This window comes from Ambystoma mexicanum, chromosome 2q, assembly GCF_040938575.1.
Source record: "Ambystoma mexicanum isolate Mex_15411 chromosome 2q, UKY_AmexF1_1, whole genome shotgun sequence".
Lineage (NCBI taxonomy): Eukaryota > Metazoa > Chordata > Amphibia > Caudata > Ambystomatidae > Ambystoma > Ambystoma mexicanum.
The window spans coordinates 465,630,905-465,644,905 of NC_090924.1; the positions used below are offsets into that span (position 1 = coordinate 465,630,905).

Consider the following 14,001-nt stretch of genomic DNA (forward strand, 5'->3'; position numbering starts at 1 on the left):
GTTACACTTGTCTTAGTGAGAAAAAACACATTATCAAAACCTTGAATAACCATAAAAATGATTTGGGTGTCCAAATGTCATGTAGCTAGTCATCTACGGGGGTCCTAACAGGTGACTGTTCAAAATGTGGTGGAGATTGGTGAAACGGTGTGGAATTGTACAGGGAACATATGGGAAGCCACATACCCACACATTTTCACTATATATATATATATATATATATATGGGAAGAGACATTGGTGGTCCAGCTGACAAAACACCTAGTTATGCAGATGGACAACTAACTTTATCTAACTTATGTGGTGGAAGAGTAAACACATTAGTAATGTGGTACTGCCAGCATGATCATACCACCATCTGGCACCATTACACAGTAGAAGTACAATTATTAGAACATGAAGTGCTGCCAGCATGGCAACACCATCATCTAGCACCATTACACAGTAGTAGTAGAAATATTAGTAATGTAGTGCTGCCAGCATGCTAATACCACCATCTAGCACAATTATACAGTAGACGTAAAAATATGAGTACAGTGGTGCTGCCAGCATGATAACACCACCATATGGCACCATTACCCAGTAGAAATAGAAATATTAGTGATGTGCTGCTGCTAGCATGATAATAGTACCATCTGGCGCCACTATGCAGTAGAAGCAAAAAATAATGTGGAGCTACTGCCATGTTTAGACCACCACTTGCATTATGCTACCCACTTCATTATGCAATAGAAGAAGTGAACAGATTAGTAACGCAGTGCTATCAGCATGATGATGCCACTATTAGGTGCCATTGAAGCAATAGAACCCGAGGAGGGGGGTATTACTGGTCTGGTAAAGCCCCCGGGTGATAGTTACAAGCCCGAGCGAAGCAAGGGCCTTAACGTAGCCCCGGGTGCATTACCAGTATGCTAGCAGCACCACCTCACCAAGTCATTAATATATGAATTATGAGTTCAAGAAGTCATGGATGTATGAATCTGGGAAGGTAGGTGCAATTTTCTGCAGATAGCGGCTCTGCGGCCTTTTACCTTGGACTGGCGCCAATGGCTCGTACACCACTCGGTAGCCCTGCAGGATTCCGTTTGCCGCTGTGGGCTCTCCCCAGGAGACATTCAATGTGCTGGTGGTGACTTCGGAAAATGCCAGGAAGCTGGGAGTGCTTGGAACTGAAAAGACAATAGCGTCGTTAAAAGGGCAGTGTCGCCAGTCAATTCTGCGATAACTGTGGTCTGGGGGGGGAGCACATCAGGCACGCAGAGGGGCAGCAGGTGCCAGAACTAACCCAAATATGACCCGTCAGGCCCAAACTCATTGTAAAGACAACCTGGCACCTCAATGCTTGCCACCTCAGCACCTAACCAGACATTTTGCGCATCTAAGTCAAGCCAGAGGGTGGATTGCTGCGAAAGAGTTTGGGGGTTGATACATCCCAAATGAGTACATAAAAACAGAATGTATATGCCGTGGCGTGCCTTCATAGGTTATATTTTTCCCAACTGGATTTAGGCGCCCAAGGACCCACCGTGAAAGAAGGCAGCGTTCCTTTTAACACTGAACAGTGTACAAAATGTAAGAAAATCTGCTCTAGAGTGTGAAATGCTCGCACTCTAGACGCGGTCACCTCTTAAAGGCATGGTCTAGTAAAAAATGTTATTTAAAAAATAGATAGGCAACATAAAAAAAAATACTAGCATTCTCTTTTTTAAAACTTCCTATGTAAAATTTTGAGCTATTCAAGCTCAAAATTCGCAAAAGCAAGCACATGGGCGCATCCATTTTGTGAAATGGATGCCCTCCTGTGCTGGCTTTTGCGGCACTAATGAAGGAAAAGCCAGCCAGCTGTAGTAAACAAAAGCTACCGCTGGGTGGCTTTCCCTTCATTAGTGCTGTACGCGGAGGACGAGGACCGGAGACCAGAGCAGGAAAGCTGCAGCTGAATCTCAGTAAGTGCTATTTATTTATTTTTTTAAATAAGCACTAGCTGCGTTTTTTTTTCTAAGTTTTCCGGGCTGGAGGAGCCCGGAAAACTTAGAAATAAAACCACAGCTTTAAAAACGTTGTATTTATGTTTGCGGTCGCTTTTGAAGCGACCGCAAACATAAATACAACGTTATTGTGTTGGAAAACGCTGCGGTTTTTCTTTCCAAGTTTCTGGCTCGGAGGAGCCTGAGAAACTCAGAAAGAAAAACCGCAGCATTTTCCAACACAACCGCGTTGTTTCTGCCTGAATCTGCTTTCCCATTTGGGGCTCTCGGGCTCCCCACGGGAAGCCTGAGAGCCCCAAATGGGAAAGCAGATTCAGGCAGAAACAACGTGGCATTGCGGAAAACAACCGCGTTGTTTCTGCCTGAATCTGCTTTTCCATTTGGGGCTCTCGGGCTCCCCACGGGAAGCCTGAGAGCCCCAAATGGGAAAGCAGATTTAGGCAGACAGCGCAGCATTTAGCATTTCCCATTTGGGGCTCTCGGGCCCCCCGTGGGGAGCCCGAGAGCCCCAAATGAGAAATCAGCTGTAGGCAGAAATACTACGCGGCATGTAAACACAACCGTGTTGTGTTTCTGCCTGCCTTGGCTTTCACTTTGGGTCTCCGGTGCTCCCCTGGGAGCACCGGAGACCCAAAGTGATAGCCACAGCAGGCAGAAACACAACACGGTTGTGTTGGAAAACGCTGCGGTTTTTCTTTCTGAGTTTCTCAGGCTCCTCCGAGCCGGAGGAGCCTGAGAAACTTGGAAAGAAAAACCACAGCGTTTCCCAACACAATAACGTTGTATTTATGTTTGCGGTCGCTTCAAAAGCGACCGCAAACATAAATACAATGTTTTTAAAGCTGCGGTTTTATTTCTAAGTTTTCCGGGCTCCTCCAGCCCGGAAAACTTAGAAAAAAAAATGCAGCTAGTGCTTATTTTTAAAAAAAAATAAATAGCACTTACCGAGATTCAGCTGCAGCTTTCCTGCCCTGGTCTCCGGTCCCCGTCCTCCGCGTACACCACTAATGAAGGGAAAGCCACCCAGCGGTAGCTTTTGTTTACTACAGCTGGCTGGCTTTTCCTTTATTAGTGCCGCAAAAGCAAAAGCCAGCACAGGAGGGCATCCATTTCACAAAATGGATGCGCCCATGTGCTTGCTTTTGCGAATTTTGAGCTTGAATAGCTCAAAATTTTACATAGGAAGTTTTAAAAAAGAGAATGCTAGTATTTTTTTTTATGTTGCCTATCTATTTTTTAAATAAACATTTTTACTAGACCATGCCTTTAACGAGTAAGCATCTCAATGGATTGCATGCTGCTTTTTCTGGAAGTCACAGCATCTGAAATGCAATGCTTCTCCTAACAAATAAATCATGGTCTCTTCGCCTTCTTCAATGTGTTCTCAGCTGCTTAATATTAACAAATGACCCATGAAAAACAGTAAGGGTCGTATTCATGGAATTTTTTGCACGGTTCAGAGTGACTTTGCACTGCTGAAAAGTGACTCGGCACTGCTGACACAAACCCTGATTCATGGAACTGTGCAAAGGGTATTTTTGCAAGGCAAAGTCAGTGCAAAGTCATTTTTTCCAGCATGACTTTGCACTTCAACAATACACCTTGCACAGTTCCATGAATCAGGGTTTGTGTCGGCAGCGCAACTCTGAACCGTGCAAACGATTCCGTGAATTGGACCCTTGGTGGTGTCCGCAGTGTGCTTCACAATGACTCATGGACAATATAAATCAGTTGCCAAAGAGTTTTATTCTAGTGACAATGGCTCTCAAAAATGTTCCAATTTGGATGCTGCCTTTATTGCTGTCATCCACTATGAAATCACACTGCATGAGTTTTGGAATGTCTGATGTAAGTGACAGTCCCAATTTGTGACATACTTGCCCAATGGGAGGCATAAAAATCGTTCAAAATACAAAAAACGTGTGTGATATATGCCAGGCAGTGAACCACAGAGTTCATGAGGCCAACACCGAAGGAGCTATGAATTTGCTGTCATTGTGTCAAGAAATGTGCTCTTTGGGGGAATAATACAACTTAACATCATACGAGCAATTAAACTGTCTCGTATAAACAATGATTTTGTCACTAAACGGTACCACAATAGCCATGAAATACCTGTAATAAGTAATTGAGATACCCTCATATGAACCATGCATTTTCTCATAGTGTAAGCGATGAAGCGCTCGCTCCCTGCATAGGTCAAGAAATTGTTAAGTGAACTAAGCAATGTTCTTGTTTTGGCCATGCAATTGTCCTCTGGGCACAGAAGGGTCTGCTCGGAAATTTCCCGAGGGCCAGGATGGAGGTGGTTGCTCCGGTAAGCAGCACGTGCTGTGCATCATTACAGTTAGGCAGGACGCGAAGTGCAGGCAGTGCAGCACGTCTCGCTAGTTGACCACTCGCAGGATTTGGGTGGAATGCAGACAGGTGCCATTGGAGCTACCTGTGCATTCTTTCTAGAGTCAATTACAAGACATTTTGTCTAGGGAATGTGAAGGGAACTGAATGCAATGATGGGCGGCGTGTGGGGGATTTCGGGGGCCGATGCGGTGGAGTGGAGGGAACTTTCTGGAAGAAAGATGTGATGCAGGCGAAGGAGTAGGTTCATCGGGTATGGCGAGACAGGTTGGTTGAATCAGCAGGTCTTCAATAAAAGTGTGATTTTGTTACTATGGCCACATCTGCCTGCTTGGTATTCCTTGAGTAATCAGAGGATACGAAGTACTTAACTGTGAGTCAAGAAACTTGTGAAACTGATCATGTTGTTTATAATTTTCCATTACAATTGTACAGATGTTAAAAAGCTACGAGTAGGGAAAGATAGCGAGCGCTGTCTGAGGTTTGAAATATCATCCATGCAACCTAATTTTTGACAACACAGCTAAAGTGTAACTTTGTGGTGCATTAGAAGGAGTGATGCTTTTCTACTGATATGCCTGCCAGGTGCCGCTCTCAAAGGGTGGATGTATTCAGCTGAAGACCTTCAATGCCTTGCAGCAAAGACAGCTGTCCAGTAACTGACCCTAACGGGGAAGCACCAGGCTGCACAGACTGAAAAGGCGTGGAAATCAGTAACTGAAATGGTTAAAATGAAGGTGTGAAAAAAACCAAAAGTCAAGCTCCTGCCCCAACCCATGCAACAGCCGAGGAAGGAATAGAATAGGGCTGAATCGCTCTCCTTGGAGCACCCAACATGTTGAACATATGCCTAAACGTTCACTGAAAATATTAACATCCACTGCTAAGAAGTGTGGGATTGTTTTTGTCCTACAAGATAGTAGTGGCGGGAGGATTGCTTTGGTTAATGTCCTAGTAGGATCGCAGCCTACACCCCTGTTACGGGCCCGAGTCCTCTTTGGGAGTTTCTCACCGGTGTAAATCGAGTAGACAATTATAACTCGCATCTGCAGGTAACCTCATAGATGCAAAATCCATGCACCTTTTATAACATTCTGAATTATGTCAACACAAAAATGGAGGCGGGCTTAAAACAGTGATCATCCACAATGGACTGGTATCACAAAAACGGACTTCATTGAAGGTGTTGCATCTTGCCTTGGGTCCCTGGTCTTGTCTCCTGATGCCGTGTTTTTGTGTATTGGAAGGCAGAGGGGAATCAATGGGGCAGATTTACACCCCTGAGTTCTCAAACACACGATATCAACGCCAGGCCTGCCCTCGATAGTCACTGTGCATCCAACATTAACGACGTACCATTCTATGCGTGCAACTGGAAGCTAAAGCCTTCCAGAAAGAAGGGACTAAAAACCTACTAGTACTAGAAAGAATTTGATAACAGATTGGGCAAAAAACAGTGCTGTGGAAAGTCGATTCGGCCGTCACAAGGTGGAAAATTAGAGATGAATGAAGTTCATACCAGCCTGGTACGTCCTGCCCTGTCTAAAGTCACTTCGGGGTCCATCACCCGCCGCATTAAATGCAGACACACTGATTGAGTATTTGGTGTAGCTGGTCAAGTTTTTCAGGCGGACGGTAGTTTCCGGCAGGAAAAGGGCTTTCATTTTCTCTGTCTCGTTCTGATTGTCAGTTTCCCAGTGATAAATCTGTTGGAAAAAGAACACACATTGAAATGAAGCCCTTCCGTGCGGTTACATGAGATTTTAATGAAGGACAAACAACAAATTGATTTTTAACGAAGCAAAAACATCTATAAAAAAACCACACATTTTTTTCTTTGTTTTTGGGGGATTCCCCCAAACCTATGCTTTTTAAAATTCTTAATTTTCCTCCACCCCAAAAACAACTATTCCCATTACCAACTGCATATATATAGTTTTATAAAATTAGTTTTTTCCCCGTTGTTTTAGGTCTGTTGAAAATTCCATTAGTTGTTTTGAAATGGTTAAAATCACTGCATACCCTTCAGGTCAATACACGTACAAGAGGATACATTTGACCTCAGATGCATTCAATGGACAGTGTCAACATGCAATGACATAAAATTGGTCTCAAAATGTGGGAGCTATAAATCAAACGTGGGATGGGTGTCTTAAAATGCCAACTGAGCAATTAAAAGTATGAAATCAGGGTTTTTACCAAGCAAAGTACATATTTCAGGTTGCAAAAGTTAAATTAAGCCAGGGCCTAGTGCAGTCATCAAGAGCCATTTTCTCTCGTTACTTTTAGGATAGCAACACACAACATCACAAAAGCGATTAGAGTTCCTCTGCATTTGCCTGTATTGTTCACTTCAAAAATAATAAAGAGATAGATGCAAAAACGCAAGGAAATAATGTATTTCAAGTTACTATATCCAAGTATCATTGCAGATGCTTGTAAAATAACAAACAGGAAGCTTTAGTAATATTTGGACAATGAGAACAAAAAGAAAAATGTGCTAGCATACCTCGAAAGTTAAGTCAGGCATAGCTCCTGCCTATATCCAGCCTACGGACATGCAATGGGTGCCTGCTCTGACTACGCAAAGATACAGAGGTCAAGTAGTAGGGAGCTTCTTCCACCATCTGGGGTGCAATTGCTGCATCCCAGATGGGGGCACACTTATTAATAAGAGTTCCTCGTCATTTCACTGTCACTTACAAAAAAGGTTCCCATTTCTTATCCTATGAAAAGAAGCTCACACCCACCTAGGAAACTGGCAGACATCTACAAGGGTCAGTCATCATCCATGTAAATAGTTAATGGACATGCGCATATGTCTCCAAGCTTGAAGCACAGTATGAATGGGATGGCACCTGTTTTTGCTCCGAGGGGAATAAATGACTTACCTCTTGGTAATGTTCTTTCTGATGGATTTTCCTCCCACAGATTCCTCATCTTTGATGATATCCTCCCAGCATAGCTGGCCTTCTGAAACGTTTCCAACATCAGGGTGTGCAACGCAGCTCTGAGTAAGCTCCGCACGACGCCCCCCGTGCTGGATATGACATTGGGCAAGTATATATTGAAGCACTGCACCCTTTGACCTCAGTTTCATCCTTTTTCCTTAGCACTCAGATGTTAAGGAACTGCAGAACCAAGGTTTACTAGCTATCCACCAAGCAGGGTAGGTTGGGAGGGCGATTAAGAATCTGTGCAAGGTACATCCATCAGAAAGAACCTCACAAAGAGAAAAGTAATTTGTTCTTCTAATAGGTTCCTTGCTCCCATGGAGTCCTCATCTTTCATATTCTCCCAAAGCAGTACATAGATTTGGAGGGAGGAGAACAAGGACACCACATTAAACCAGAAAACCTGAGCGGCCTGACCAGGCTGAGAATCCAGGCAGTAATGTTTAGCAAACGTGTGCAAAGAATTCCAAGTAGCTGCCTTGCAAATCTCCAGAACATGGGCTCCATGTTGCAGAGCTGAGGTGCCAGCCAGTCTTTTGATGGGATGTGCCCTGAGACCTTCAGGCACATCTATACCAGCCATATCATAGCATTCCCAGACACCAGGCATGGTCCACCTGGACCGGGTCTGTTTGGTCACAGCCCTCCCAGCACAGGCACCAGCATAACCAACAGAAAGCTGCCCTTCTTTCTGGCCTCTCTCGTCGGATAGACGTAGTAGCTGAGGGTCCACACCAGTTACAGCCAATGGAATTGTTCCTCTGCCTTGGAAGGGCAAGGCAGAAGAAAAAAGACAGGAAGATGGATCTTTTGAGCAAGAGGGATGGAAAGTAGAGACCACCTTCGGGAGGAAAGATGGCCTCACTCTCAACGTCACCTTCTCTTTGGAGAAAACCAAGTAGAGAGGCTTAACTGATAACAGCTGGAGCTCATTCACCCATCTAGCAGAAGCAATGGGAACCGGGAAAATCACCTTAAGGGTGCACAATCTTAATGAACAAGAATGAAGGGGCTCAAACAGAGCTTCTATACGAACTGTTAACATTACATTTAAATCCCACACTGTAACAGCAAATTAGCACGGGGCAAACTAGCAGGGGGAAAACTTGCATAGACCATTTAGGAATTACACGACTTTAGGAATCATGAAAAAATAACCTTTCTCCGGGTTCACTTGAAACCTGAAATGGCAGCAAGGTACCCCTTCACAGTGCCAATCTGCAGGCCTGTCCGGACCAAAGAAAGCAGAAAATCAAGAACAGAGGATGTGGAACAGGAAGGCTTGGGATCCCTCTCCCTTCATCAAGCCGAAAACCAATTCCACCTGAAGGCATACAAGTATTTGATAGCAAGCCTCCTAGCAGGGAACAGTATGTCCAAGACGTCCTCAGTCAAATCCCACTCCTTATACCTCAAACTTTCAGCAGCTAAGCATGGTCCAGGCTGCTGAGGTTCAGATGTAGGATTTATCCCTTTGATTGGGAGAGGAGGTCCACTCTCTGCAGAAGGTGCTAGGGAGGGCAAATGGCCATGCCTAGCAAACTTAGGTATCAAGTACTCCGGGCCCAGTCAGGAGTGATCAAGATCATTGTGGACCAGAACAGGCATAGACTTCTAAGAACCAGTGGTATGACAGGGATCGGTGTGAATAAAGAGCAGGTCCAAGACCCACTCGACTGTTAAAGCATCCCCCAGAGCTCCCTGTCGAGGAAAGTCCCTCCCTGGAACAGAACCACTTACACTTCCTGTTCACACTGGAAGAGGAGAGGTCCACTTGAGGGCCCCACAATGGGAGAGCCAGGAGAGACCTCCTCCAAAACTTCCTGACAGTTTACACTCATGTGGGATCGAAGACGGTCTGCTTAAAGCATCTGCAATGATGTTCTCTCTGCTGGCTGAATGAGCTGCCATCAGAGATACGTTGTTCCCCAGAGCTCCGAAACAGAGTTGCATTGCTTCTCTGCTTAAAGGTAAGGCGCACACAACCCTGTTTGTTGAGGTAGTGCATGAACACTGTTTTGTCAGTGTGGACCCGCACTCTCTTGCCCCATACAGATGGAGGAAAGCAACTATGGTCAGCCTGATTGCTTTCAATGTCTGCAAATTGATGTGTTTCTGGCATTCCAATGTAGCCCACAGGTTGTTCACCGTCAGGTCTCGTAGGTGAGCCCCCCAGCCTTTCATGGATGCGGCGGTGACTAGAGTCAGTTGGGGACATGGTTGTCAAAACGACGCGCCTTTCAGCAGGTTGTTCCTCTGGGACCAGCATTCGAGGTCACTCGCCACTTTCAATGAGACCTAAAGGGAGATCTGAGCCCCTAGAAGTGTGACCACTGACAAATGAGAAGCCACTGAAGCGACCTCATGCGCAGCGGGCCTTAGGCAATACAAGTATGCAGAAGGCCATAAAACCCAGCAAGTGCATAAAAGTAGAGGCAGGTACTTTCTCTTGTGATTGGAAGACATGAACCATATTGGAGATGTTCGCCACTCGATCGAATAGGCAGAAGGGTCTCTTTTTTTGGGCCTTCATCCATCCTTCAGAATGTCTGTAAGCTTGTATTGAACCTTGGGTCGGGAGAAGCCTGATAACCCTAAGGTATCAACCACCTTAGCAATCAGACACTAAAAAGCCACCTGAGGCTTACCTGGAGTGGCCGCATGGAGCATGTCCAGTTCTAAGAAGGTGTCCAGACCACTTACGTCCTGAAGATCAGTAGCAAGGTTCACCAAATCACCTTCCTCTCCATAAAATTCCTCTGAGGAAGCCCCTTAATTCTCTGGGGTGTAGGGGTTACAACCCAAAGAGAACGGGGACACCTGTTTCTTCATCATAAATGTCCTACATTTGGGACATGAATGCACCCTAAGGAGGCACGGTGGAGGCAAATATCGAGGCCTAACGTCCGAAGACAGAGCGGTGCAACCCCGGGATAGGATCTTATCCGTGTTCAGAGCAGCTGAACCCAAGGGCGTATGGTTGGCAAAGATGCCGAGCATATTAGGCCAGAAGGCCTCCCATTCCTCTGGAGTAGAGGATTTGATAGTAAAAAGTACCTGCGGTGCCTGGTCTTCAAAGGAGTCCCTGCAACGATTACTCCTTTTCCTTGAATAGCAAGCACAATGATGCTTGGAAGATCCACCAGGTGAACAGACCTCTTGCAGTGCTTCTTCTTGTCTTTGCGGACTGGGGACCATTGTTCTGTTCGATGTTCAGCATCGGGCGACCTTGAACAAGTCTGTTTGTCACCTTTCTCCTTATGGACAAAGGTGAACAGTTTAATCTCCCATTTGCGAAGCGCCTTGGGGTGCAATCCTGGGTGTCATGCCCTTCATCGAGGCAGTAAAGATAGATCTTGTGTGGATCTGAAACAGACATTTGGCATCCACAGTCGACCCAGGGTTTAAAGCCTGTGGGCTTCGATGGATTCAGCAAAATGTTGAAAGACAAGAAGCAGTAAAATTTCAAAAAGACCAAGCAGTTTTACTGAAGCGAGCAGAGTGTGTGGGAAAAAGAACTAAGAGCACAGGACGGGTGCCTCAACATCAGATCCGGTGTGGGGCGCTATGGGCGTCGGGATGAGCTGACACAGAGGCGTGCTTTGCCCAATGGTGGCGAAAAAGTTTCCAAAGAGCAGCTGAGCTGGGAGATAGATGTCAAAGATGAGGAGTCCGTGGGAGGAAGGAATCCATTTTAAATGTCCAATTACTGCAGTGCAATGGCGCAGCAAGGTTTGCAAATATTCACTACAAATTTTACTAAAATCACAATGTATGTTATTTTATAAAAAAGATATGTACAAAGAAACTAAAATTCTTTCATATTCGACTAAAGCCTGGGCCTGGAAGATGAAAAGAATTTATTGTATTTATAAAGCACTTTCATCAAAGCGGTGTGCAGGAGTAATATTACAGCACGCTGAAAGAAGTTCACGGTTAACAAACAGGTACCTTGTAGCCTTGGATATTGCCATTCTGGCTGTCCAGCGGCGGCGGGTCCCACGTTACCTCCAGCTGACTTGCCGAAAGCGGATTCACCTGGATGTTTAAGGGGGGCATCACTGGGGCTAAAGGAAGCACAGAAACCACATGATAAGCACCCAAACTTCTGGACGAGTACAAAGGTATTCACAGAGAGCATCCGTTGTGGGCAAAGTTGCAACCCGGACACATGAGAGTGTTTAGCCAAACCTGCTGCCATCTTGTTTCTTAACCAAAATGAAAGACTTAAATAAAGCAGGATCCCCAAAAACATTTACTGAGCCAGCAGTTCTGATGACCCAACTGGTTAACTGGGGCATCCCTGTAGCCCGAAAAGCAGCTCCAGTGCTGCAGTCCGTTGTGCTGCCTTTCTCATCCCTCGTTGGTAAATTGTGTCTGGTATAAGGTTAAATAGACCCAAGCTCCCACCCCAAAATCCACTTCTGAAAAGAACTCGCCATCATTAGGCGCTCAGGTACGGTCAATTGCCTTTTCTACTTCACCCGCATTGTTCCCTAACTGGCCAATTTTGCGCTATATTGTAAACACGTCAATAGAATCTACTTCCGCTGGCCCAGCGCAGCCAGGAGAGGTCAGAGCACTCTGATTGCAAATTGCCGCTTCCGCCGTCGGTTGCCATGGGTTGCAGAGCCCGATTGCGCGTCAGGGTGGCCAATCAAACATAGAAAGGAGAGCTCATGGGAGACGAGGGCATGTCTTTTACCAGACCGTCTCTTAAAGATGGCCCTGAGCAGAAACGCACAAAAGCGGTTTAGATTAGACGTGCCATGCTTATTTTCTTTTGTTTACAATAAAATGACAATTATCTTGAAGTGGACGAAATCCCCGCACATGTTTATTCATGAAGCAGATACATTGCCGAAGGGCACACTCAAGTAGCTCTTGGTTGGTTGCATTATCACCGCTGCAGCACCTGCACCTCTTGTATGTCTTACATGTTATCCATGTATAATACATGTCAGCCTGCAATATGTGCATACACGCCTGCTAGCAATGTCCTTTTGCGAGTATAGCAGTGACATCACTACTCACATTTGGTACGAACATGGCATCACTGCCGGAACTGCAATAACCTATTGCAGGATGTTGTGACGCCCAAATGCCTGCTGCTCGAGTCAGCACCGGCCCAAATCCCGGTTGTCACTGGAACTCTTAATTAAACCAGTACCTAGTCTGTTTCTGAGAGACCTGTTCTCGCCAGTAATGAAGGAACTCTTTATGGTATGCTTATTTTGAGCACCGCTGGAGTTTAATACAGAAGCGCAAGAATCTATCTGCCTGTCATCACTTGTGTTAAACCAAAAAACTACTTTTAAATGCATGGTTCTAACCGGCTTAACATGTTTTCGCAGCGCATTGCAAGCTGCATATTTGTGCATTTATTTCTCCATACAAACAGATTCTACACGGACTATGTGTAGCAACAAGAGGGAGCGCCCAACAAAACACGTCCCGCAAGGCCATGTATTGTAAGGAATAATATACTCCCTATTGTATGTTTAAAGGATATTGCAAGTCTCCTTGGAGTTGGGTGACCGTATAAAGTTACACGTCCTTACGCCTCATTTCTCTTCTTTTGTCGCAAAACGCCTGGGTGACTTGCAATAGCCTTATTATATAACACCAGAGGGTACTTGGTCTCATATATTCTGATGTTCTGGATAGAAGTGAATCACACGAAGGACAACAGCCCCTTCAGGCCTATCCTCATCTCTGAAGAAAAGCACCCGAATATATAAACCCCCAGCCAGTGGAATGTTCCAACAAAAAGACAGTCTATTGTCCTACTTTCAAGGCTACTTTAATAAGAGCACAGCCGCTATATATTGGATAAGGAATAACATACCCCTACTGTAAGTTACAAGGGCAGTGCAAGTCACTGAGGAGTCATGTGACCAAACAGAGGAGAAGCCAAATAAGGTTACAGAGCTCGGAGGTGACTTGTGATATCGTTTTTGAACATACACTGTCACTCCATTTAATAACCAACCTCTTGCTTACTATATTGTAATCGCTTGCTGTTGCTGATACATAGAATCTGTTTGGATTTTTTTTCTAAAAACAGCCTTGGTGTGGTAGAAAAATATTTTAAGCAGTTTAATAAAATGCATCTAAAAAGTTTTTTTCGTGCTGTGCTTTAAAATAAGTAACATGCAGATTCCCGCACGCATGTGGTAAACTCCAGAAGTGCACACAATAAGCACACTGTCATACACAGGTCCTCATCAGCAAATGACTGGGAAGTCTCACAAAAAGCCATTCTGCATGAAAGGAATTTGCAAGGCTCTTCGAGGCGTTGATTAAGTGCTGCAGTGGCAGCTGGCATTCTGCTCTGTGCCGTCTAGAGCAGCAGGTGTTGTGACTTTGCCAGCGGGGCGTAATAATAACTGATTACCGAGTAGTGATGTAATATTCATATTACAGATCAGTAGGGATGTCAAAACTAGCCTGTAATAAGAATGTCTCTGGAGGATAGCTCAGGGGCAACATGCTCGCCTTGGAAGCAAGACAACACAGAGCACCACAGGTTCGATCCCCGGGTCCACGTTTAGAAACCTCTGGGTAGTAAGCGCATTATAAATAACCAATCATATATCATAACATTATTCACAGGCTTTAATACGGGTATTGCAGGCTGCCATGTATTATAGTGGTATTATATAGGCTAATTATCCCCAATCAAGTACTGTGCCAGTTCCC

General features: G+C 45.1%; 1 protein-coding gene across 1 annotated transcript in view; it reads right to left on the minus strand.

Moving 5' to 3' along the window:
- The window catches only part of SDK1 (sidekick cell adhesion molecule 1), a 2,988,580-nt gene that overhangs the window by 129,923 nt on the left and 2,844,656 nt on the right, over window positions 1-14,001 (minus strand). Inside the window, exons 36-38 of the mRNA XM_069647588.1 lie at window positions 11,251-11,366; window positions 5,865-6,051; window positions 1,031-1,168 (exon numbers count right to left, since the gene is read on the minus strand). Coding sequence (XP_069503689.1) covers window positions 1,031-1,168; window positions 5,865-6,051; window positions 11,251-11,366 — 441 coding nt within the window. The remainder of the gene's footprint in view (window positions 1-1,030; window positions 1,169-5,864; window positions 6,052-11,250; window positions 11,367-14,001) is intronic.